The following is a 25,222-nucleotide window of genomic DNA, read 5'->3' as shown; positions in this document are numbered from 1 at the left end:
TGTGGGGCTTGTGCCTGAAAGCTAACAACAGCAGTGTAGATGTCCAGGCTCGGGCTGGGGGTTTGGGTCGGTTTGAGAGCCTGATCTTCCACCTGTGCTTGGAACATCCACACTGCTATTTCTAGCCTGCCAGCTTGAGGCCCACTAGCACAAGTCTATCTCTCTGGAGTTTGGGGTTGCTCTCAGCTGTACCCTTATAGGTTTGAGCTCCAGTTGCTAACCTGTACTAAAAGCTGAGCTGCTGTGTCTTCACTGCCATTTGAACCTGAGTTGGCTAACCTGCATTAAGAGCACACCCTTTTTGCAATGTAGACATACCTGCAGTCTTTGACCCCTCTTTCCTTTACCAGACTGTTTTTCTCTTCTTCTGGCTCACTCCACTCTGCCCACTCTCTGTGTCCCCACCCAGGTCCCTATTTTTCCCTTTCTTTCAGCTCCCTCTCCCAACTTTCTACCTTCCAGTCTCTTTCTCCTTGCCTGAACCACCCTCTCATTTCACCAACACCCTCTCCCCCAGCCCTGACCCCTCGTGTGTTTGATAGGTGAGAGACGCAGCAGCAGTTGCCCAGGGTTCCTGTGTCTTCCTTCCTCACCTTTGAGCAGGGGACTGGCGTTATAGGATTAGCGCTTTAGCTGGCCTAAAAGCTGCTTCATTAGGCATTAAGTCTCCAATCTTCTCCCCGTGCCTCAGGCAAATTTCTCCTTGAAATGCCTGGGAACATGAAGGAGAGATGGAGCACTCCATCATGTTCCCCTGGGCTCAAGTTCCTACCTGACCAATTCTGTGCCACTCAACCTGGAAAACACCAGCAGCCTCATCCCTCTGAATGAATTTCAGGAATCTGCTTCCAGAAGGAAACCTTCTACAGTAATATGGGCCAGGAATTACGGATGAAGGCCCCTGCTGTGTGCTGTGCATCTGGATCATTCTACGTGTGTCCCCTCCCATCTTTGCGAAACACACGCTCTGTGAACTTCAGCCTACCGCATGCAGTGCTGAGGCATGTTAAACACACTCCCATTCCTATCTATACACAGGCCCTCACACTGTGCACATCTGCGCCCATATCAAGGCATGTATTCACATCTCTGTCACTTTCACTTGCCACATAAACTAGTGTACTAGTAGAATGAAGTAGTGTAACAATGGGGAAAATATATTGTAAGTTCCTGTGAGTAGCAATACCTTCAACAGGATTTATACTTTTAAAATGATTCCTCAGACAGGCTGAGGACTTGTACTTGTATAGCATATATGCATTTATATAATTTCACTTACTGGGCCAAATTCTCCTTTCAATCCCACTGAAGTTGCTCTGCATTTATTTTGTAACTTTCTTCCCACAGAATTCCAAAGTATGTCACTAGCTTACCATACAGACACTGTCCAAGAGATACTGTGTATTTCATTGGGGCTGGGGGGATTTCTGCATTTAGAAGGGAGGCTTCCTACTCTAGCCTGGGAGCAAATATAGTCAAATTTCATTGTGTGGGCAAGTCAGCATTGGAAAGGTCAGGGAGGTAGCTGTTTCATAAAAATCTACAGAATCATCATTGCAGTGGTGTCACCCTTGATAGTGTCACAGGAGAGATTCACTTTCCTTGGCTCCCAACTCCTGGGCCTCTGGCTGGTGGAAATTTGATAATATAATGTCATCAGAAATGGGGCAAGTTGGGTATCATTCGAGAGCCCTTTTCTCTGCCCCCCAAACTCAGTGGTACCAAACATGGCAAACCTGGAACAATTATGTAGATATATATTAGAGAAAATGTTTAAAAGTCAGAGTTGTAATTACACTTTAACACCAGGATGCACTGCTTACATAAAAAAGATTTAAAACATTCATTCATCCAAGTCATCAGTGTTGTCTCTGTCTAGGGCACCACTGCTAGATGTATTGTCACACTAATCCTCATCTGTTCCACACTCACATATCTATGTGGCAGGCTGCTGGCCAAACATTTGCAGGGTGGTGAGCATCTGGTCTTTGCACATGACCATTCGATTAGCTGAAGGATTGATTCCAGAGCGCGTGGTATTTCAAACATAACTGATGTGATCAGTCCATCCTCCAAAATCCATCTACATCCAATAGGAGAGAGTAGTTTTGGATGCACTTAATCAACCTGAAGCCATTCCATTGCCTGGTAATTTGCCTTCCTGATAGCAGATGTAAATGCATCCTTTGTGAGTGGCAATTTTTCTGTTTGTCTCCTTCTTGGAAAACATCCACCAATGTAGCTCAGCAAGTGTCCCAATGATAGTCTTCAAATACTAAACTTGGCATATGAACACCTCCAGCTGTTCCGGGTACCTTCAGAGTGAGGAAGGAGTCTTTGGTGACTGAATCAAATACCTTCCAGCAAGATAATTTGATGTTTCCAGCCAACTGTCCAGTAGTGTCCCATTCGGAAATGGCATGGAAATCTTTCAGGATGGCATCTTTTAATGGTTCAAATGTTAGGAACACATCTCTGATGGATATAGGGCAATTCTGTTCCCCAGCAGGAGGCATACAAACAAAATCTTGCTGAAGTCTTGTGTAGCATCTCACAGAGAGCACTAGAACATCTGTGTCTTGTGCAAATATCCAAAGTTAGTAGCATTTGTGGCATTGTTGGCATGCAAGATAATATTAGTGTCAGCCTCCTCATGGGAACTACAAAGAAATTCCACTGAATAGTGTGAGACAGCAGCTTGATTATGCCATGTGACAATTAAATTCTTCAAGCAATTCTTCACATGCTGGAATGTTTTTCCTGCAAGGTATGCATTTAACTTATCCTTTTTGTGAGTATGAGATAATAGCTACTTCACTGCGACACTGAGATGTTCATGGAGTCAATGAATTTGTATTAGACAGGTGCAATAGCATGGAGGCTCTTCTTTCTGGTAATATTTTTAATTGATTTTTCTGCATACATGTCAAACACTAGGTGGACTTCATCACAGGTCCAGTATTTTCTGTGTGACCTCATAATGAAGTATTCAGCCCAATCTTTGCAGGGGTTAACAGGTTCTGGTTTGCCAAGAACTTGTACCTGAGTCACACCATTCCATAGCATTCAAACATCAATAATGATACCTTGGAGAACTCAGACTTTCGCAAAGTCTCATGTAGATCAACATTATGCTGAGATCTGGGCATGACCAGGAGATGAGCAACCACAGAGTCGGCTCCTGTGTAACCAGGTACCATGTTCTGAGCATTATCCAGTAACACAGTACTGTCAACTGAGGGCTACAATGTTTGACATGCCTGTGTTAAAGTATAATTTTTAAAAGTTGATTTTTCAACATTTTCTGGAATAGTTATCTATGTAAGTGTTCTAGGTTTGTCATGTTTGGTACCATTGCATTTGTGAGAGAAAGGGCCTTTGAATTATGCCCATTTTTGATAACACTATATTATCAAAATTTCCACTAACCAGAGGACTTCGAGCTGGGAGCCTGGGGAGGGAGGCAGTGAGTCCCCCCGCCACATTGCAGAGCATAACACCATTGAAATTAAGATTCTGTAGATTTTTACGAATAAATGACAACTGTCTTATCTTTCTGGGGAAGCCTCGGGGTAAGACTTACAACTACTTTGCATCAGCTCTACTGGCATAAGGTTGCTGCAACACAACTGTGAATTCCTCCCAGAAAAGATCAGAAACTTGTACAGCTGGCACAGCTAATCATATAGGTGCAGGACCAGAGGAAATTATACAGAGTAGTGTGAAGTCTAATTAAATAATAATACTTACAAAGTTCTATACAAGTGCACATTTATACCCCTCACCTAAACATCTCTACATGAACCGTTGTTTGCACTAGGAAAAACATAGGCTTTATATCTTCTCATCACTGAAAAATGCTGGAATCTCTGCTCAAACTTCAATCACCTTATGTCAGAGCCCATAAAAGACGGTTACTCACCTTTGTAACTGTTGTTCTTCGAGATGTGTTGCTCACATCCATTCCAGTTAGGTGTGCGCGCCGCGCGTGCACGTTCGTCGGAAACTTTTTACCCTAGCAACTCCAGTGGGCCGGCAGGTCGCCCCCTGGAGTGGCGCCGCCATGGCGCCCAATATATATCCCTGCCGGCCCGCCCGCTCCTCAGTTCCTTCTTGCCGGCTACTCCGACAGTGGGGAAGGAGGGCGGGTGTGGAATGGATGTGAGCAACACATCTCGAAGAACAACAGTTACAAAGGTGAGTAACCGTCTTTTCTTCTTCGAGTGATTGCTCACATCCATTCCAGTTAGGTGACTCCCAAGCCATACCTAGGCGGTGGGGTCGGAGTGAGAAGTCGCGGCATGGAGCACTGCAGTTCCGAAGGCCGCATCCTCTCTCGACTGCTGTACCAGGGCGTAGTGGGAAGCAAAGGTGTGGACCGATGACCAGGTCGCTGCCCGACAGATTTCCTGGATGGGCACACGGGCAAGGAAAGCCAGCGACGACGCCTGCGCCCTGGTAGAATGCGCAGTCACACGGCCCGTAGGGACATGGGCCAAGTCATAACAGGTCCTGATACAGGACGTAACCCATGAGGATAACCTCTGGGAGGAGATAGGAAGCCCTTTCATACGGTCCGCTACCGCCACGAAAAGCTGGGGGGATTTGCGGAAGGGTTTGGTCCTCTCTATGTAGAACGCGAGAGCTCTACGGACATCCAGCGAGTGGAGCTGCTGCTCCCTGCCTGAGGAGTGAGGTTTTGGGAAAAAAACCGGGAGGAAAATCTCTTGGTTGACGTGGAAGGCTGAGACCACCTTGGGTAGAAAGGCAGGGTGTGGTCTAAGCTGCACCTTGTCTTTGTGGAAGACCGTATATGGGGGGTCTACCACAAGGGCTCGGAGTTCCGACACCCGTCTAGCTGAGGTGATGGCTACTAAAAAGGCAGCCTTCCAAGAGAGGTAAAGCAGGGAGCAAGTAGCTAACGGCTCAAAGGGGGGCCCCATGAGTCGGGACAACACCAGGTTAAGATCCCAGGTTGGAGCAGGGGGACGGACGTTAGGGAATAACCGTTCCAGCCCTTTAAGAAATCTCGACACCGTCGGGTGAGAAAAGACGGAGCGACCGTCCGCACCCGGGTGAAAGGTGGAGATAGCTGCCAGATGGACTCGCAACGACGATAAGGCCAGACCATGTTCTTTGAGGGACCAAACATAATCTAAGATTTCGGATACCGAAACTTCCATAGGGCGGAGATTTCTCTCTACGCACCAACAGGAGAAGCGTTTCCATTTTGCCGAATATGTGGCTCTTGTGGACGGTTTCCTGCTGCTCAAGAGCACCTCTCTCACAGGCGTGGAGCAGCGCAGCTCGGAACCAGTTAGCCACGCAGGAGCCACGCCGCTAGGTGCAGCGACTGCAGGTCTGGGTGACAGAGGGACCCGTGGTCCTGGGTAATCAGGTCCGGATGAAGGGGCAGGGGAACTGGGTCGGCTACGGCCAAGTCTAGCAGCATGGTGTACCAGTGCTGTCTGGGCCATGCCGGGGCCACCATGATCACACGAGCCCTGTCTCTGCGCACCTTCAGGAGGACCTTGTGAACCAGAGGGAACGGAGGAAACGCATAGTACAGGTGGGTCGACCACTGGATGAGGAAGGCATCCGCTATCGACCCCGGCTCCCTGCCCTGAAAGGAGCAGAACGCTTGGCACTTCCTGTTCCCCTTGGACGCAAAGAGGTCCACCCGGGGATAACCCCACCTCCGGAAAATGGAGAGAGCGACGTCCGGTCGAAGGGACCACTCGTGTGACAGGAAGGATCTGCTCAATCGATCCGCCAGCGTGTTCCGTACTCCGGGAAGGAAGGAAGCCCTGAGGTGAATGGAGTGGGCTACGCAAAAGTCCCAGAGTCGTATCGCCTCGAGGCACAGGGAGGAGGACCTGGTGCCGCCCTGCTTGTTGATATAATACATGGTCGTCGTGTTGTCCGTGAACACGGCTACACAACGACCCTGAAGCTGATGACAAAACGTTTGGCAAGCAAGGCGGACCGCTCTCAACTCCCTCATGTTGATATGTAGCCCCACCTCCTCCTGGGACCATAGGCCCTGCGTCCGCAGGGTCCCTAGGTGGGCCCCCCAGCCTAGATCTGAGGCATCCGTTGTCAGGGATACCGAGGGCTGAGACGGGTGAAAGGGAAGACCCGCACACAATACGGACTGGTCCACCCACCAGCCGAGGGAATCTAAGACCTTCTGGGGGACTGTGATTAACATGTCTAGCGGTTGCCTTGGCCTGTAATGACTGATAAGCCACAGCTGGAGAGGCCTCATGCGGAGCCGAGCGTAGTCGGTCACAAAAGTGCACGCCGCCATGTGGCCTAACAGGGTTAGACATGTCCTCACTGACGTCAACGGGGCTGACCGCAAGCGTTGAACGATCGCCGCCATGGTCTGGAACCGCTGCCGAGGCAGCGAGGCCCTGCCCACAGTGGCGTCCAGGACGGCCCCGATAAATTCCACCTTCTGAGTGGGCCTCAGGGTGGACTTGTCTGTGTTTATCAAGAGGCCCAGACTCGCAAACATGCCGGTGATCACGCGGACATGGCTGTACACCTGCTGTTCCGACGTGCCCCGAATCAACCAATCGTCCAGATAAGGGAACACGTGGACACGGTTGCGCCGAAGATGCGCCACGACAACTGCCATGCATTTTGTAAACACCCTCGGGGCCGTGGACAGGCCAAACGGGAGGACCGCAAATTGATAATGACGAGCCCCCACAACGAAGCGGAGGAAGCGTCTGTGGCGTGGCCAAATGGCAACGTGGAAATACGCGTCCTGCATGTCGAGGGCGGCGTACCAGTCTCCCGGATCCAGGGATGGAATAATGGTCCCCAGGGATACCATGCGGAACTTCAACTTCACGAGGTATTTGTTGAGCTCTCGCAGGTCGAGGATAGGCCTGAGGCCCCCCTTGGCCTTGGGGATCAGAAAATAGCGGGAATAAAACCCCTTGCCTTTCTCGTTTTCGGGAACCGCCTCTATAGCTCCTTTGCTGAGGAGCGTCTGCACCTCCTGCCGAAGGAATTGCTCGTGAGAGGGGTCCCTGAAGAGGGACGAGGAAGGAGGGCGGGAAGGAGGGAACGAAACAAACTGCAGGCGGTACCCCGTCTGCACCACGCTCAAGACCCAGCGGTCCGATGTTATTTGGGACCACGCCGGGAGGAAAAACGAAAGGCGGTTGGAAAACGGAGGGGAAGGATCCGTAGGGGAAACTGTTACTGCGCCCTCGAGCGCACCTTCAAAATGAAGGCTTAGGACCAGGCGGGGGTTTTGAGGAGCCTTGGTTCTGCCCCCCTTGGTTCCCCGACTGCCTGCGCCTCCCGTTCCTGCCGCGGCGCCTGTAAGGGTCCTGCCGCTGGCGGAACTGGGAAAACGGCCGACGGTGCTGCTGTTGTTGCGGCCTAAAGCGTCTACGCTGTGTCACGGGGGTGTGCATCCCGAGGGACCGCGCAATGACCCGGTTGTCCTTTAAACTCTTAAGTCTGGGGTCTGTCTTATCGGAAAACAGGCCCTGGCCTTCGAAAGGAAGGTCCTGTATCGTGTGCTGGAGCTCTGGCGGAAGGCCGGAAACCTGCAGCCAGGAGATGCGATGCATCGTAACTCCTGACGCGAGGGTACGGGCAGCCGAGTCCGCAGCGTCCAAGGAGGCTTGTAAGGCCGTGCGCGCGACCTTCTTGCCTTCGTCCAGGATGGCCGCAAACTCCTGGCGAGCATCCTGTGGCAGCAGCTCCTTAAATTTGTCCACTGCCACCCAGGAGTTAAAGGCATATCTGCTCAGCAGGGCCTGTTGGTTAGAGACCCTGAGCTGCAGCGCCCCAGCCGAATACACCTTACGGCCAAGGAGGTCCATCCGCCTGGCTTCTCTGGATTTGGGGGCCGGAGCCTCCTGGCCGTGACGCTCCCTATCGTTCACCGATTGCACTACCAGTGAACCGGGAGTCGGGTGAACATGTAAATATTCGTACCCCTTAGAAGGGGCCATGTACTTCCTCTCGACTCCTTTCGCTGTCGGAGGGATGGAGGCCGGGGACTGCCAGATAGTATTGGCATTGGCCTGAATGGTCCGTATAAACGGCAGGGCGACCCTGGTGGGAGCATCGGAAGAGAGGATGGTGACAATCGGGTCCTCTATCTCCGAGACCTCCTCTGCCTGCAGACTCAGGTTTTGAGCCAATCGCCTGAGGAGGTCCTGGTGCGCCCTGAGATCCAGCGGGGGGGGACTGTTGGAGGAGGTACCCGCCACCGCCTCATCCGGGGAGGAGGATGATGAGACCCCAGGCACAATAGTGTCCAACTGAGGGTCTTCCTCAGCCCTCGCCTCTGTCTCCGGAGCCGCAGCGGAGTCCTGCTGTTTGGACCCTTCGTCCCCTTCCGGGGAGGGAGGGGGGCGAGACAAAGAGGCTTCAGGGGCCCTACGCTCCGCAGTCGCCGGTCTAGCAGGGAGCTGCTGGGGGCCCTGGGCCTGATGGTACGCCCAGGGTGTCCAGAATCCCCACTGTGGGGGGCCTTGGTCCTGCAGCGGCGGATCAGCAAACAGCGCCGCCTGCCGGTCGGTGCCCAGCGCATAGCCGCTGTCCGTCTGGGAGGACACGGACGGCTGCCTCGAGGGCCACGGCGGGGCCGACCCTGGATGGTACGGGTCTGCGCAGGCCGGCACGGAGGATCGTCTCGGTGCCGGGGACCGGTGCCGGGAGTCATATCGGTGCCGGGATCGGGACCGGGACCGGGATCTGTCACGGTGCCGGGCGCTGCTTCGGGACCGGGATCTGTCACGGTGCCGGGCGCCGCTTCGGTACCGGGCGCCGCTTCGGTGCCGGGACCTACTACCAGCTTGGTGCCGGGAGATCGACCGGGACCGGGACCTGCCACCAGCTCGGTGCCGGGAGGTCGACCGGGACCTGCCACCAGCTCGGTGCCGGGAGGTCGAGCGAGATCGGGACCGGGACCGGGACCTGCCACCAGCTCGGTGCCGGGAGGTCGACCGGTGCGGCGAGTAGCGTCGGGACCTGCTCCTGGAGTCGCGGTGCCGGTGTCGACTGGAGCCTGACCGCGACCGTCTCGATGCCGACCGGTGCCGCGAGTGCGACCGGTACCGCTGAGGGGAGCGGTGCCGGGACTGCGAGCGGCGTCGGGATCTGGAGCGCCCAAGACGTCGGGGCCTGGATGGCGAACGACTGTCCGTGGGCGGTGCCGACATCATGGGCTTGCCTCTGGACGTGACCCGCACCGGAGGAACCGGGGGTGGCAGCCGAGTAGGCTCTGTCAGGGCAATAAGGTCCCGAGCCGAGGCGAAGGTCTCCGGTGTGGATGGGACCATTATCTCAACCCCAGATCTCATGGGGGAGCTCGGCGGCACCGGACTCAACGGACCCGCCGGGCCCGGAGTCAACGGTGCTGACGGTGCCGGCGGCGCCGCGGCCGATGTCGAGGCCGGGCGTTCAAGCCGGGTCTGCCTGGCCGGAGTATTAGACTTCGACGGCCTAGGCTCTGATTCCGGTGCCGGAGAAGGTCGGTGCCGAGGAGTCTTCTCGGTGCCGGAGCGATCCGGTGCCGGTGCCGAAACCACGGTCTGCGAAGTCGACGGGTCAAGTGCCGCCTCCATTAGGAGAGTTCGGAGCCTCTGATCCCTCTCCTTTTTTGTCCTCGGCTTAAAAGCCTTACAGATGCGGCACTTGTCAGATCTGTGCGATTCCCCGAGGCACTTCAGGCACGCTTCGTGGGGATCGCTGGTAGGCATGGGCTTCTTGCAGGCCGCACACTGCTTGAAGCCTGGCGAAACAGGCATGAGCCTGGCACCCGGTGCCGGGAAGGGCTAAGCCCCCGGCAAGAAACTACTTAACAGCTATTTACTAAACTATCTACTTAACAATACTAATTAACAACTATATAGAACTAGAGATAAGCGATAAACAAGCGATAGAAACTAGGAGAGCTAGGGACGTGGAGGAAAGCTATGCCGCGCTCCACAGTTCCAACGACCGACACGGCGGTAAGAAGGAACTGAGGAGCGGGCGGGCCGGCAGGGATATATATTGGGCGCCATGGCGGCGCCACTCCAGGGGGCGACCTGCCGGCCCACTGGAGTTGCTAGGGTAAAAAGTTTCCGACGAACGTGCACGCGCGGCGCGCACACCTAACTGGAATGGATGTGAGCAATCACTCGAAGAAGAACTGGAAAATTTCAGCCTCAAAGATGAATGTTTTTGAAACTTACGAGCATGTGAAAACAAAAGGTTATGACAGAAATTGGTTTGCAGTGTCAACTACTTCTGGTGGTCACTAGTTTCAACTGGCAGAATATAAAGATCACTTTATCCCTTGCTATAATGCAGCTACCTCTGGGGTGGAACATACCAAAGGCATTAAACATCATATAGCAACATTCTTCAAAATTTGAGACACAAAATGAAGAGGAGACTATATCCAACTGAACTCAGGACAGCAGAATGTAGTTATTTAAAATATGTTGTCAATTGCCTGTTGATTAGAAGTGAATACACTGGTTAAGAAAATTAAGAACTCCAGAGACAAACCCTGAATATAAACCACCACACCACCTGGATTCTCTCTCTCTCTCTCTCTTTTTTCTTTTGAGATTCTGAAATGTATTGATAAGGATTTGGCCTTCCTGGTTTCTGTGGGAGAAATAACCCTGTGGTCATTGGTAGATCTAACCATCATGGAACCCTACACCCTCCATTATAGTCACAGAAATCTCTTCCTCCAAAGAGGGTTCGTCAATCCTTAATTATGTTCTAGGTTCTCTCTTAATATGATGAGTGGTGTACTGGGGAGAGTTTGATTGACCTTTTATCCCTCCTGCCCTCCTCCACAATTTTAGAGAACAGGGATTGTTGCATCATTTGTGTACTTTGGGGATGAGATAGCTTTGCATGCACTGAAAGGCAAATGTGCAGCTTCAGTGAGATTCAAATGAGTGTTTCCAATCGTGCAGCTAACTAAAGGGGTGGGTAGGAAGGCTGCCGCCCCCCTAAAGATAAAGCAGGATGATATTAGGAGTGCATGTGTTTACTTCCCAGTTCTTCCAAACATCATGAGAGCTTCCTGAAGATGTTAAAAGTGTGTGAGATGCTCAGAAGTTCACCCAGACCCTCTGGAAAAAAAAACCTCAGATAGGGGGAAGCCCAGGACTGTAAGAGGTTTGGAAAAGCAGTGTTGCTGATTCTCCTGGTTTTATCACAATAATAGGGTTTTATTTCCCCCCCTTAAAGCTCCTGGATTCCTGTGACAATGTGAGAACCTCAGCATTTTTCTTGATTACTAAGGTTTGAAAACATGAACCCTAAATGCTCCAGTGCCAGATGGCAACTAGAAAGAACCCCACATTTATTAAAATAAACTCTTATGATTTTTAGCCCAATGTCATGATTTTTGCTGCTTGACTCGTGATTTTAGAACACTTGAGGCTGGCCTTAGGGGGCCAAGGTCGTGTGGTTTAGGGAGGTGCCTTTAAAGATTTAGCTAAACTAGTAAGAAACTGTCAAACTTCTGGATACTTCTCTGAACCAAACTCAGACATGTTGAAGTTTGACCACCCCCTCCTGCCGATGTGTTTAGTATTTCAGCGCCTCTTTATAGTCAAGACAAGTGAGGCACTGAGGCCTGGTCCACACTACAGCGTTAAATCGATTTAAACAGCGTTAAATCGATTTAACGCTGTACCCGTCCACAATACAAGGCACTTTAAATCGATTTTAAGGGCTCTTAAAATTGATTTCTGTACTCCTCCCCAACGAGAGGAGTAACCCTAAAATCGATATTACTATATCGATTTAGGGTTAGTGTGGATGGAAATCGAAGTTATTGGTCTCATTCTTTTACTGAGCTACCCAGAGTGCCCCGCTCCGGAAATCAATGGTAGCCTAGGACCATGGACGCACACCACCGAATTAATGTGCCCTAGTGTGGATGCGTAAAATCGTTTTAATAAAACCAGTTTTATAAAACCGGTTTTAATAATTTCGATTTTATGCTATAGTGTAGACATGGCCTGAGTGTGTGCGTTCAATGCCGGGAATACCGTCAGACACGACATGCCTCATTTCAAACCTGGTCGCTTGACTCTTGGCCCTTGGCCAAAGATAACTAGCACGAAAACCTTTAACTTTTTAAGTGAAGCATCAAACCTAAATTACGCTACCTAAACTGACTAGCTAAACTACTAAACCAACAACTAGAGGCTCTGTCTAAAGAGTTTGGGAATCTTCTTTCCAGATCTATTCTGGTCTGTTGCAGCTGGGGGTTGGAAGGAACTTGTAAGGTGATGAGTCACTCCTGTGCTAGGCTCCAGCCAATCCACAAGCTAGGAACTGGCCATGTGACTCCCAGACCAGGTATAGAAGCCTCACAAAGAGCAATAGCTGCTCAGTCTGCTCAGTGTCACTATAGGGCTTGGAACTCATTATTGACTGACAGTGGCAAGACTCCGCAGGCCTTAGCCTGCTCTTGCTTCAGCCATGCTCTCACTCTAACTCTACCCTGGACTCTTGAGTCTGACTCTGACCACTAGGCATGACCATCCCCATTACAATTTCTGTCAGAACTGCGGTGATCTGGGTGTGGCACACTCTAGAATGTTCAAGAACAGATGAGGGAAGGGTGGGCATGTGGGCACTGCTAGGTAGGTTCCATTGTCTGAGCTGCATATGGCTGCTGCATCCCAAAGGATCTACAAAGGAGCTAAGAGTTATCATCTCCCATTTTACAGTTGGGGAAACTGAGGCACAGAGAGGTGACGAGACTGTCCCGAAGTCACAGGTCATTTCATCTCCCTGTGCCTCTACAGGTCAGCTGAATCCCATTTCAGTATTCTATACAATAGGCCACATCGTACATACTCCTACATCAAGGGTATACACAAAGGCATTCTTGCACATACAATATATCTACATTATGCACACATACCTATAAAACACACAGCTAATGCATCCCTTCCTGCATGCACCTGTGCACACTTCCATAGCTATATACACACATATGTACATCTTGATACCTACACACTCACACTTAAATACACAAACATGCATATACACACAGATTTGTATGTTTCCCTCCCATCCACCAAAAAAAATCAACAAAACTCCATTCACTTAAAGTTGCTCAGGTACATCTCCTATCCACACAATCATTAAAAATCAAGGAAATTTCCACCAGTCACATTTTCTTTCACAACAGCCTCAACTCACATGCTTTCGCATTATCTGCTTACTCACAAGTCCTAATTCTATTCTGCTGCTCCCATGTCAATCTGGAGTAAATCCATCAAAATCAGTGGATTTACTCCAGATTTGCACCAGATTTGTAACTGAGAGAAGAATTTGGCCCTCAGATTGTGGTTTTACAACAAACATGTTTTCAGTTCCAACACACAGAATCACCCAACGCACACATCCAATTCTTCATAATCACACTCAGACAGAAACAATAACTCTACGCTCAGCTGAATGGACCATAAAACCTACCTAGTGGTGCCCACACACTCACCCCTCCCCCATCAATTCTTGAGCATTCTAAGGTGTGTGCCTGTAAAATACCAGTTGTTCTTAAATTAAGAAAATGGTGAAGAAACCCAATTTATTTTTATGGGACTTAAAACTGCATTTGTTTCTACTTCTGAAAATGTACCTCACTTGGCTTTGTATATGAATGTAAATTGCTAACTGCTTGGGGCCAAGACTCAGGTTAATCGCTTCAAATCCATTGCTGGCAATGGACATCTGAAGAATGGCTGGTGCAAAAGGATTAATAAAGCTTTTTTGGGGGTAAAAAAAAAACATACCTGGAGGGGTTAAGTCTTTAATGTGTTACTGTATTTGTATCTGGAAAAGTATGAGGTCAGAGGAAAGTTTGGCATCTGAGTGTGAGACATTAGATGTGCACTTGGTGAGGATGTTCTGGGTTGGAATAGAAAGATAGAATCTCTATTGACACTTCAAAGAGGAAATGGTTTAAAAACTGCTACATCTGAAAAGCAGGCTCTAAAGAGTGTGAAAAGCACCTAGAAAATCAAAGTTTCTCCTTCTGGAGGTTGTTCATGTTTGAGGCTAATTGAACCCTGCGAGTGACCATGCTTAATTTAGGAATTCACACCCTGCTTTAAGTGGAAAACTAAACACATCCTTAAGTTTGGGGAAGACAGGGGTGCCTCTGTAATGCACACCCATATCTACGCACCCTCACACAGGAGGAATAACCCTGTTAAAATCAATGGAGCTACACCGGAAGAAAACAAATGTGAGGGAAGAATCAGGACTGCAGTACATGGTCCCACATATGAACACAAATGCATGCAAAAATATATTCCCATATCCACACAGACTTACTCAGAGGTACACAGTAATATACAAAATACCCATCTTCGCATACATACAAGCACACAATGACATGCACACCCACACAGGCTGATTGTGGGAAAGGATGCTGCTCAGACCCAGTAGATGAAGATGTAGGAGGATCCAGATAAAGTGAGCACTGCAGCACGAGCAGTGACTCTGCAGCTAGCTCAGGGCTTCCTCTTGAAGTGTGGGCACTTTTTTTTTTCTTCAACTTCCTTCCTGCTCTAACTGCCAAAGCTCAAAACTGAGCGCAGAGAGCAGAGAGGGACCGCGAACGCAGACGCCTGGCAGTGAGTATAAATGCAGATAACTCGGGGGATATGGAAAAGAGCCTTCTCACTGGGCTACCACAGTTTGAGCCTGTTCCCTGTGGCGGAGGGGGGGATTGATTTGCACAGCTTTACAATAGGAAATGATCTGAAGTGCAAAGAGGATGGTACTGGCTGCATCAGAAAGGGAAGTTAGACAGCAGTGAGGAGAAAGGGGAGATGGCTGTGCACTGCGCTGTCAGTGAGCCTGGCAAATGCTTGTGAAGGATTGGAGGGGGATGGGAGTTGTTTCCTGCCTAGGCTCCTTGGTAAATAATGCTTTGCTTTGCTTTCCCAAGGGGCCTGCTCAGGCAATGGCATATTTTACCTTTCATCCCTGGAGGGTGGGGCTGGGAGAGGAAGTAGTTTACTCTGCATCATGGAAAATTCCAATGCATTCCCTCTGCCAAATCCTCATTCTTGTGTAGATAAGCCCTATGTTTGGGGGTTACGTTTTACATGAGTTTGATGCTCTTAAAGAGCACTGATTAAATGGCTGATGCCTCCTATTTATGCCCAGGGCAGATACCATACAGCACAGGGAGCGGCAGTAAGGTCTTTCTCTGCCTGCTGCCTCCTGTCAGCATGGCTCCCTCTGACCTACAGTGAGCACTTCTGAAGCTTCAACCTCCCCTGCCTGTTCAGCCCTGGGACTCTGCCAAAAGGGGTGGCTAGTACCAATGTTTATGGTGGTTTTGCTCTTTGCCTTTTGAAGGTGTCACTTTCTGGCTGGGACTCCCTGGCTTGCTGTTTCTCCCCCATGGCCAGAGACAAGCCCCGGGTCCTCACAGACACAATTTGAAAACTAGTGCGTGAAAAAAGAGAGGTGTCAAAGGGCAGGACAGGGGCACAGGGAGGGCCGAAGAATCTGTGAGAGTGGGTAGGGCCAGAGAAAGCATTCGTGGTAGGAAACAAATCTTTAATTTCTTTCCAAAAGTGTTTTAAAGGTTAATTTTATATTTTCATTGTAAAAGTGGCCATTCGGTGTATAGAAAATATATCCAAAGAGCCACAGGGGCATCACTCTTCCTGCTGGGCCAATGAGGCAAACCACACCCATGTGCACTAACAAACAAGGTGGAGGAAGCTGAGGTGTTCAGGAGAAGCTCTGATGTGTTCCATTTTGTAGATGACTTTAGTGAGTGAGCATGTACGTGCATAGAAGGCCCTTCCTTTCCTACTGAAATTAATGGGAGTTTCGCAGGAAGCAGGCCTGGGACTTTGAACCCTAGAAGTAAAACTCAGGCATGGGTCTGACCTACTCCACAGAGTAGGGAGCAGCAGCGCAAGCATACGAATGAGCCAGGACAGTATCCATACCAGGCAGGGCCGGCTCCAGGCCACAGTGCGCCAAGTGCGTGCTTGGGGCAGCATGCCGCAGGGGGTGCTCTGTCCGTTGCCGGGAGGGCGGCAGGCGGCTCCGACGGACCTCCCGCAGCTGTGCCTGTGGAGGGTCCGCTGGTCCCGCGGCTCCAGTGGAGCATCCGCAGGCATGCCTGTGGGAGGTCCACCGGAGCCTCGGGACCAGCGGGCCCTCCACAGGGACGCCTGCAGAACGTCCACCGGAGCCGTGGCACCGGTGAGCAGCAGAGCGCCCCCCACGGCGTGCTGCCGTGCTTAGGGTGGCGAAACAGCTAGAGCCGGCCCTGATACCAGGTGGGACTAGCCAGAGCCCTATCCCTTTGGTTCATTAGGTAATTGGGTAGTCTGCCATTCCAGCCTGCCCAATAAATTGCTAAGATTTCTGGGAGGTTTAGGGCACCCAGAGGAATTCCTGAGAAGGGGAGCCCTCTGCACTAGTTCTGATGGAAAGTTCCTCTGCCCTGGGCAAAGCAGGAGGAAGATCTGAGGGAGTAACCAGACATTCCAGGACAAAATCTCTGTTCGCCACCTCCCTCCCTTTCCCTCAATCAGTGTCTTTTTCTCCTTCTCCCTCTGTGTCTCCCTCTATGATAAATCATAAAGACCCTCATGGAGGGAGTGAGAAAGTCAGGCGGACAAGATGGTGGGGGGAATGATTAAAAGTTTCAGGGCTTCATCATGCAATTTTCATGCTGAAGCTGCGGGATCAATCAGATTTTTCGCCATAGGATCCTGGAACAGGCCTGGATTTCCTCTTCTATGAGTATCAGAGGGGTAGCTGTGTTAGTCTGGATCTGTAAAAGCAGCAAAGAATCCTGTGGCACCTTATAGACTAACAGACGTATTGGAGCATGAGCTTTCGTGGGTGAATACCCACTTTGTCAGATGCATGCATCTGACGAAGTGGGTATTCACCCACGAAAGCTCATGCTCCAAAACGTCTGTTAGTCTATAAGGTGCCACAGGATTCTTTGCTGCTCTTCTATGAGGACAATCTCAGGTTCTTTCGCCATGGAATGCAGACTCCCAGAACCAATTTTTCAGTTGGTGTAAATCAGGGCAGTTGCAATGAAGTCACCAATGGGAAGATTTGACCTCTTTCCTCATCTGTAGGGCTGTCTCAGATTTCCTTTTCTCCCCACTGCTTCTCGACATTCGCGCCAGACTCCCTCAAAGGTTTAACTGGAATGCAGTCTCATAGAATATGTATTATTCATTGGAAGGCATGACCAAAACTGTCTGTTCCTTGGCGCTTTAGACAGTCTATTATTTATCACCTTTACGCCACCAAAGGCATCTGCCAACATGCTTCTCCTGGAGTTTTTCTTTCAGTCTCACCAGGACTGGGATAATGTCTGAAGCTGCCAAGCTGGGTGTGACTCAGCCTTGCACAGTTCTATTCACAAACTCATCCCTGGAGAGTCATTTTAATTTAATTTAATTTTTTTTGATGTGCCAGTGAAATATGTCATTATCATCAACATACCCATTAAGTGAGTGGGCAAACACTAGATTACTTACCTAGAGAGAAGAATTAGAGGGAAATTAATGGAGAAATTTAAAATAACTAAGGGTAAAGTGGAAGTGTATCAATTCCCTCTTTCATATTATCCCATGACACAAGAATGAATGGTCAGTCACTAAAATGAATGACCACTATACATAGAACAAATCAAACTAAATCGTCACACAGCAAAGAATGATTTGGTCGATGTGCAGTATCTACCATTGCCTATGGGATTGTGGCTGGGTTTTTTTAAACCTTTCTCAGAAGCATCAAAAATTGGCCACTACCATATACTAGACTAGATGGACCAGTCATCCGATTCATTAAGGCAGAACCTACAGGCCTATCTACTCAACCGCTCAACTTTTTCTTCCTTATTCCTGCCATTCATCTCCTACTCTACCACATTCTCTCCTTTTGGCCACCCATTCTCCATCCATCCACCTATCTCCTCATCCTCACTCCACTTTTTCCTTCTCTCTTTACTTCTTTCTGTGCAGCCACCTGAGCAGGTTTATTCTTCCAAGTGGTGACTTCAGTGCAGTTGCACTGATTTATACCATAGAAATTGCACTGATTTATACCATACTGAAGAAGTGGCTCTGGAAGTCTGGGATAATCCCAGGATTCCATGAGGAAAGAACCTGCCATTGTCCTCATGAAAGAGGAAATCCAGTGAGCAGCTCCTGTCTAAACCCGTGCTGAGACAACTGCTCACTGACTTTAGTTCTCACTTCCTCCTGCCTCTGCGATGTCTTATGGTTGAAATACTACTGCTCAGAGCAGATCTGCAGCTGGGGCAAGTGTTGTCATAGGAACAGACCACACATTTCCTTCCTGCACAGGAAGTGGACCCCGTCATTGCATGAAGTGAGCTATTTTCGAGGGTGTGCAGCAGAGAAAGTCTAGGGCATGTGCAGCTGGATTTAGTAGGATTCATTTTCTTGAGCAAAGAGGGTTTATTTAATCTGTTCAGTTAAGAGAGTCATTATCAAGTATTTTATCTCCTTGTACATTCTGTGTTTCTAAGTGTTATTTATAACCCATTAGAAGCAGGAAAATTAAACCTTTTCCTTAATGAATTTTATTTCCCTCCATGCTTCGATATGTGACAGTGGCTTTTAATGTGAAGTCATTGATCAGTGCTGGGGCTGCTTGCCCTAGTTATTGTAGGGCTGTGCTGGGACTGCACAAGGTGGCTTGTTGCAAAATGTCATTGTTTCCATTTAAGTTGTTTTCTCACTCCTGGAGGCCCCACAAAAGGTGGGGGACAAGAAAGAAAGACAAGGGGGAAAGCATATCTGACTGAAAATGCAGAAACAACAAGAACAGACTAATTCAACCCTCGAGCAACAGATTTCTGAACATTTTGCTTTGGCATTGGCTTACGGCATCGAATGTGGTGCTGGTGCAAGTAGAGTGACCAGATGTCCCGATTTTATAGGGACAGTCCCGATTTTGGGGTCTTTTTCTTATATAGGCTCCTCTTACCCTCCACCCCCTGGCCTGATTTTTTCGCACTTGCTGTCTGGTCACCCTAGGTGCAAGGCAGCAGTGTTGGGACAATTTGTATAGTGGGAGTGCTGGGAGTCATGGAACCAAACTGTAAACCCGGTATATGATAGAAACCACTGCAAGCCAGTGGGAGCTGCAGCACCGTGAGCACCCCTAGTTCCAGCACCTATGGTGCCAGGTGTCTGACTGACAACCCTGGAGACTAAGTTGCTTTCTCCAGAGAACAAATACCCCCCAGCTTTGTCCTGCCAATGACTGGCTGCATTGACCTCCTCAGGCCAAGAGACGATGACTGAGAAAACCCCAGACCTACATGTAGAGGAAGAGGACGATGAAGTGGACGGCAAACTCAACTACAAGCCCCCACCCCAGAAATCGCTTCAGGAGCTGCAGGAGCTGGACAAGGATGATGAAAGCCTTGCTAAGTACAAGAAATCCCTGCTGGGGGATGGGCCTGTGGTGGCAGGTATGGATCTCTGATGGAAAAGGCTTATAGAGAAATACAGTGTGTGTCCAATCCTGGTTGTGAGAGGACACTATGGTGGGACACTGGGGAGGGGCCCGTAGATATATGCATTGCTCGTGCTGTGGTATAGGAGCAAGCTACTAGATATATGCCTGACTGGGGTGGGTGGACTCAAATGGAGATAGGGACTATTGTGTCAGGTCTGTGGCTAGGGGTATCTGGGATGGCTTGTGGAGGCATGCATGCCTGCCTGAGAGAGTTCCTACTGAGAAGGAGGTTTATGGTCTCAGGTATGTGCCCAAGGGGGAATCCTGCTTGGAGGGACCCAAGGTGACAGCTGTGCCTGGGTTAGTTCTTGCTAGGGCAGCGTCATGTGGTGGAAGGTATGTTCCTGATGGTCTCTTCTAGAGGGTTAGTGGGATGTGGCTTATGGAATGTTTCCCATTGGGCGAGGTGCATGGTTCTGTCTTCCTAAGAGGACCCAGTCATTATTCCATGTTAGATGACAGAGCATTCTTTAAACAGGGAGATGAGGAAGGGACCCTTAATGCCTCTCCCTCCCTCCACTTGGATTTTGCAAGCCAATTGGCCTCCTCTTTCCAATCCTACAGACCCAACAGCTCCCAATGTGATAGTCACACGGCTCACCCTGGTATGTGATTCTGCCCCAGGACCAATCACCATGGACCTTACTGGTAAGTGAAGACTCCTTCCTTTGTCACATATCAGAATGATCAGAGGTCCAGCCCAAATTTCAAGTCTAGGGATAATTCCAGAGACCTGTTTCCTATTTGAAGTTGGTGCTGTGTAAAGTGAGGTAAACCCTAGGGGAATATTCCCTATGGAGATCTCGGGCCTAGTTTCTTATTTAAAGTACAATTATAGTAAAAAGAAGATTAGAAGTAATAAAAAACATATGTCTGTGGTCTCCATCTTCAACTCCTCTGCAGAAGATCTTGGAAATCTCTAAGAATTGCAGGTCTTAGAGTTCCCTGTACAAAGGGAAAGGCACATGCTCTGATTTCTACCCAGCTAGCTCTTACTAGCACAAGATACAGGTACATGTTAGAGTAACAGGCCATTTTGAAACTGCAGTGTCAAGCAACCTTGCACTTCCGGCTTCAGGGGACATGGTGAGAGAGTCATACTTCACCTTATATGGGCTCTTATCAGAGAGAGGAAGTCAGGACTGGCAAAGCATTGATACTTCCTGTTCAACTGAAATCCCCAGCATGCACGTACACCATTGCAAAGCCATTTATCTTCACACACTGTGCAGCCCAACTGAGATTCCAGCCGAGACATGCCCAGCCTCCACTCCCTCTCACTGGAACCAGGGACTCCACATGAGTGAAACAGCTAACATGTGCATAGCGGGCCATGCTACGCACCTGGTTCACTGGAGTAACAGGAAGGCAAAACACATCTGCATACACACGTGCCTCTCATTAGTGTATCTGCACACACACACGCCTCTTGAGAATGCATGTGCACACACACACGCAAGTGTGCACATGAATGTATATACACAAGTATGCTCTGTTTTTGTGTATGAAGATGAGCATGTATGTGTATGCAAGCACATACATGTGTACACCCACGGACATGCATGCACCTGTATGTATGCACGCACCTGTGTGTATTATGCATATTCATAAAGAAGCTTGCATATACACACCTGCATACACATTTCACAGATGCGCTATAGAAAAAGATGATGGAAGGGCACATCCATTCCCTCGAAGAGAGTTTGGTTTCTTCTCTTTGTGGCAATACTATCTGTCTGATTCTCTCTCTATAGGGGACGTTGCAGCACTGAAGAAAGAGACATTTGTACTAAAGGAAGGAGTTGAATACAGAGTTAAGATCCACTTCAAAGTGAGTCACTTCCCCTCTGGTTGCTTCCCATAGGGTGCTCAGTGCTCGCTCCAGTTACCAGCCAGTAATCACAGATTACTAGAGCTGAGCAAAATGTTGGAAATGATGCTCCAAACCATGTAAAACTTAACTGATTTTGGGTATTGTTACAAACCACCTTGGACCACGTGCACCTAAAGTTTGCTAACCTTTGTAAGCCTGTTGTGTGAACCTGATGAAGCAGGTGGTGAACTGGAGGTTGCAGTTAAAATTCATGCTTGGAAATGGTTCATGCATGTCATTATGTGAAACTCGGTCGCTGTGACAGAGTTTTGCTTTCAGTTTTTGGGACTCAAAGCAAAATTTGATTCCACACAAACCAAAGCTGGAAAAAAAAGTTTCCCATGAAGCCCTGTGAAGCTCATCTGCTGAGTGTTGCTGGGCTTCCCAAACATCTAGTGGTGGGTAAAATAGTTGCAGCAAAAGACAAAACTACACAGAATCTGAGATTTTCTGCATTGTGTTATGCCCTCCCAAACGGCATCACATTGCCAAAAATTTCAACAGTGTTTCATGCCATTTCCACCTGTTTTCTGTTGAAAATGGGGTGCATTCAAAGAGCAAGGTGGCATGCAAAGCAGACACATTCATCTTTACAAGTTTTTGTTACAAAATTAGCTGCATTTTGCAGAAAAACAAAATTTGAGAGATGTTCAATCACCTGAACTGAAAGAGTGAAAATATTAATGTGGACAAGTTTTCCACCATTTTCATACAGCTCTACTGCACACAGGCCTAGAGATAAAGGCACCCCCAGAGTGACACCCAAGCCTTCTTTATGCTAGGAAATATTTCCTTAAATTTCCCACCCTGGTTAATGGGATAGGGCTATGCCCAGACTAGTTATCTTAACTCTCTCCCGAGCTCCCAGAGCTGGCCAGGATTGGGATCACGGTAGGCACAGCAAACTGAATCCTGGGATGTGAAGGAGCATGCTGTGTTGTTTTCAGATTTACTAATGCACAGCGTGTTCAGACTGTGAGAAGCAGGGGATGCAGCCAGGCTGTGACTCTCCTGGGGAATATTGAGATTACTGGGGCTGTCTCTACACTAGCTAACTAGTTGAACCATTTCCTTCCATATCCTGGGAATGAGCTTGCCACCCCTTCAGTGGTCCCAGTCTCCTGCAGCTCTAGAGGTGAGGGAGTGAGCTCAGTTAGTCTGACTCTATACTTTCCCCATCTCTTTGTGCAGAATGCATGACTCCAGTCAGCTGGCTCTGGGGTTTTACATGGGAATGCTCAACTGTCAACCTTGTGCGTCTCCTGCATTCAGCCTTCCCCCAATCCTCTCTGCAGTGCTTCCTGAGAGACTGGTTAACCTATGGGGCCTGGGCAAGGAGAGGAAGAGCTCTGATGCACATTAGAGAAACAGAAGTATCCAGGTTGCATGAAAACTCGTCTCTGGCTTTTGAGAGATGCCAGGGCTTCCCTCAGCAATGTCTGCTCCATTTTGGGCCCTGAGGCCTGTCCCATCCTGTCCAGCACAGGGAAGGAGGAGAGTAGTGACATGGGGGAGCTGAGACAGGAACATCTGTGTGTGGTTGAGGGAAGGAGAGCAGCAGAGATTGCACTGAGACCCTCCTCATTAGACTCATCCCTGATCACTCCCTCTTGCAGGTAAATAGGGACATTGTGTCTGGATTGAAATATGTGCAGCACACCTACCGGACAGGGGTGAAGGGTGAGTAAGAGAGAACCCCCTCTCCTCCCAAATACACTACCTCCCACGTGCACTCCCAACCCTGCACACAGATTCTCCCATCCTATAGAGAGATTCCCCCAGATCAAAGAGCCCCTTCCAAAGGCTCTCATCCTACACTGAGCCTTCCGCAGACACAGAGACAGTCATGGGTACACCACTCAACACACAGGTTCCCATTATATACATAGCCTGCCCTCCCCCCCCGCCTCAGAATTTCCCATTCTATACAAGAGCATTCAACAGACACAGGCAAAAATCACCTGTTCTGTGCTACTGCACAGAGCTTCCAACTGTATAAAGAGCCCTCTTCCTTTTGTACACACACAGCTCCTCTCGGGCTGTCCCGAGGGAGATCCTCATTCCACACATAGATTTTATATATAGACCTCTTCACAAAATCTCGCATCGTTTCATTCAGTGAGTCTGTCCGCTCCCTGCCTCTGCCCTGTCCCCGATGCCTGCCTCAGTTCCTGTGTGATCCATACTTGTGAACCCAGCTTTTCCTCTTCTTGTTTACTTCCCTCCTCATGAGGTTTTCCCTTGTGGATTGTTTACTCCTAGTGGATAAAGCTACGTTCATGGTTGGCAGCTATGGGCCACGGCCGGAGGAGTACGAATTCCTGACACCTACTGAGGAAGCACCCAAGGGCATGCTGGCTCGGGGCACCTATCACAACAAGTCCTTCTTCACCGATGATGACAAGCATGACCATCTCACCTGGGAGTGGAATCTGTCCATTAAGAAGGAGTGGACAGAGTGAGGTCATGCAAGCTGCCTTCTCCCTCCTTCCCCTGCCTACTGCACTAGTCACCAGGAGTGACACGCCCTGGAGCCGCACACCATGCTGCCCCCTGCTGCCACAAAGGGGTTCCAGAAACCTCCTAACCCTTGTTCCTTCCTGCCACAGGAAATTCTGTTAAAAGCAGGTCTTTGCACAGGCCCAAGGACAGCCTCTGCATTTCCCATTGCTACACTGAAAATAATCCGCCTTGAGCTGTCGTGATACATGAGGGGTTAAATTGGAAAAAATCCCTCTCCCTGCTGGTCCCTCTTTTGCTCCAAATCAGGTCTCTGAAGTGCCTTTTTGAGGGAACACAATCATCTTGCCAGCTCTACAATTCTCATGGCAGGGTGAATTGCCCCCCTAAATGGTCCTCCACGGTGTTATTTCTGTCTTGTGCTCACTGTAAATGGCTGATCCCATTATGGTCCTCTTATCCTGGTCTGGTGTCCAAATCATAGTCCTGCCTTTAAAGGCAAAACCAGTCAAGGACATTCAATTAGCTGCCATGACTTGTAAAGACGTCAGTGTCCCAAGAATAAAGTCAGTTTCTTTCTTCCCTTCTGAGTGAGGCTCTCATTCTTTTGTGGAACATGTCTCCTCACTCAGCCTTTCACCCATGCAAAGTATTGCAATATCGTATGTGATTAAACAGTATCCAGGGTTAGAGAAAGGACTGAAAAAATCCCAAGTGTCTCATAAGAGCTATAACCCTCATACTTCAGCGCATAAACCAGCCTCACCCTAATGGGGTTTAGGAGTAATTTTTCTTGTGGGCAAATTATATCATAGCTCCCTTATGCAGCTTCCTTCAAAGCCTCTTGTATGGGCCACTATTAGAGAAGATACCAGACTAGATGGCTCACTGGTCTGATCCAGTCTAGAATTTGTGTATTCCTATGTTATGTGGCTAGTTTGTTTTAATGTGGCCTCCATGGCATTTTTAGGCATCAGCTCCTCATCTCCCATAGCAGAGACATGGGTCTCTCATGCCACCCATACAACCAGCTGTCCCAGGAGTGGTCCATGCTGGGGCCAGACTGTCTGATTGGCCCTAGTGCAGAGGGAGGAGGAGAGCCCCTGGGACTTAGTGCACAGAAAAGGGAAATAGCTTCCCTGGTATAAGCAGGGGGCAGTCTCATTAGGTTAGGGTGCAGAGTACTGAGGAGGAGTGCCTAGGACGAGAAGAAAGGAAAGGGGCATCTGGAGCTCTCCCTGGTGCCAGCCTGGGGTACTTTCACCAGCCTGTGCCCCTCCGGAACGTGCAGCATGGAAATGTCTCTGTGGGAGCAGCAGGGGTTGCTGC

At 49.4% G+C, this 25,222-nt stretch overlaps 2 protein-coding genes across 3 annotated transcripts in view; one reads left to right on the top strand and one right to left on the bottom strand.

The window, feature by feature from the left end:
• PDE6H (phosphodiesterase 6H) overlaps positions 1 to 14,522 on the bottom strand; it is a 29,937-nt gene extending 15,415 nt beyond the window's left edge. The window contains exon 1 of one of the 2 annotated variants that reach the window (XM_030548409.1): positions 14,451 to 14,522. The gene's annotated coding sequence lies outside the window, so the exon portion shown is untranslated. Of the gene's footprint in view, positions 1 to 14,390 lie in introns of both variants that reach the window. The other variant, XM_030548407.1, reaches the window with a different exon arrangement.
• Positions 14,523 to 14,552: 30 nt separating this feature from the next.
• Positions 14,553 to 24,476, top strand: ARHGDIB (Rho GDP dissociation inhibitor beta). The gene is made up of 6 exons (XM_030548406.1): positions 14,553 to 14,645; positions 19,325 to 19,513; positions 20,125 to 20,208; positions 21,315 to 21,391; positions 23,050 to 23,113; positions 23,696 to 24,476. Exons 2-6 carry the CDS (start codon positions 19,336 to 19,338, stop codon positions 23,893 to 23,895), a joined length of 603 nt encoding a protein of 200 aa, XP_030404266.1. The 5' UTR covers positions 14,553 to 14,645; positions 19,325 to 19,335; the 3' UTR covers positions 23,896 to 24,476.
• Positions 24,477 to 25,222: the final 746 nt, after the last annotated feature.

The sequence above is a fragment of the Gopherus evgoodei genome, chromosome 1, assembly GCF_007399415.2.
Source record: "Gopherus evgoodei ecotype Sinaloan lineage chromosome 1, rGopEvg1_v1.p, whole genome shotgun sequence".
In the NCBI taxonomy this organism is placed as follows: domain Eukaryota; kingdom Metazoa; phylum Chordata; order Testudines; family Testudinidae; genus Gopherus; species Gopherus evgoodei.
The sequence above is the reverse complement of the archived record's forward strand: the minus strand, read 5'-3'. Positions and strand labels throughout refer to the sequence as shown.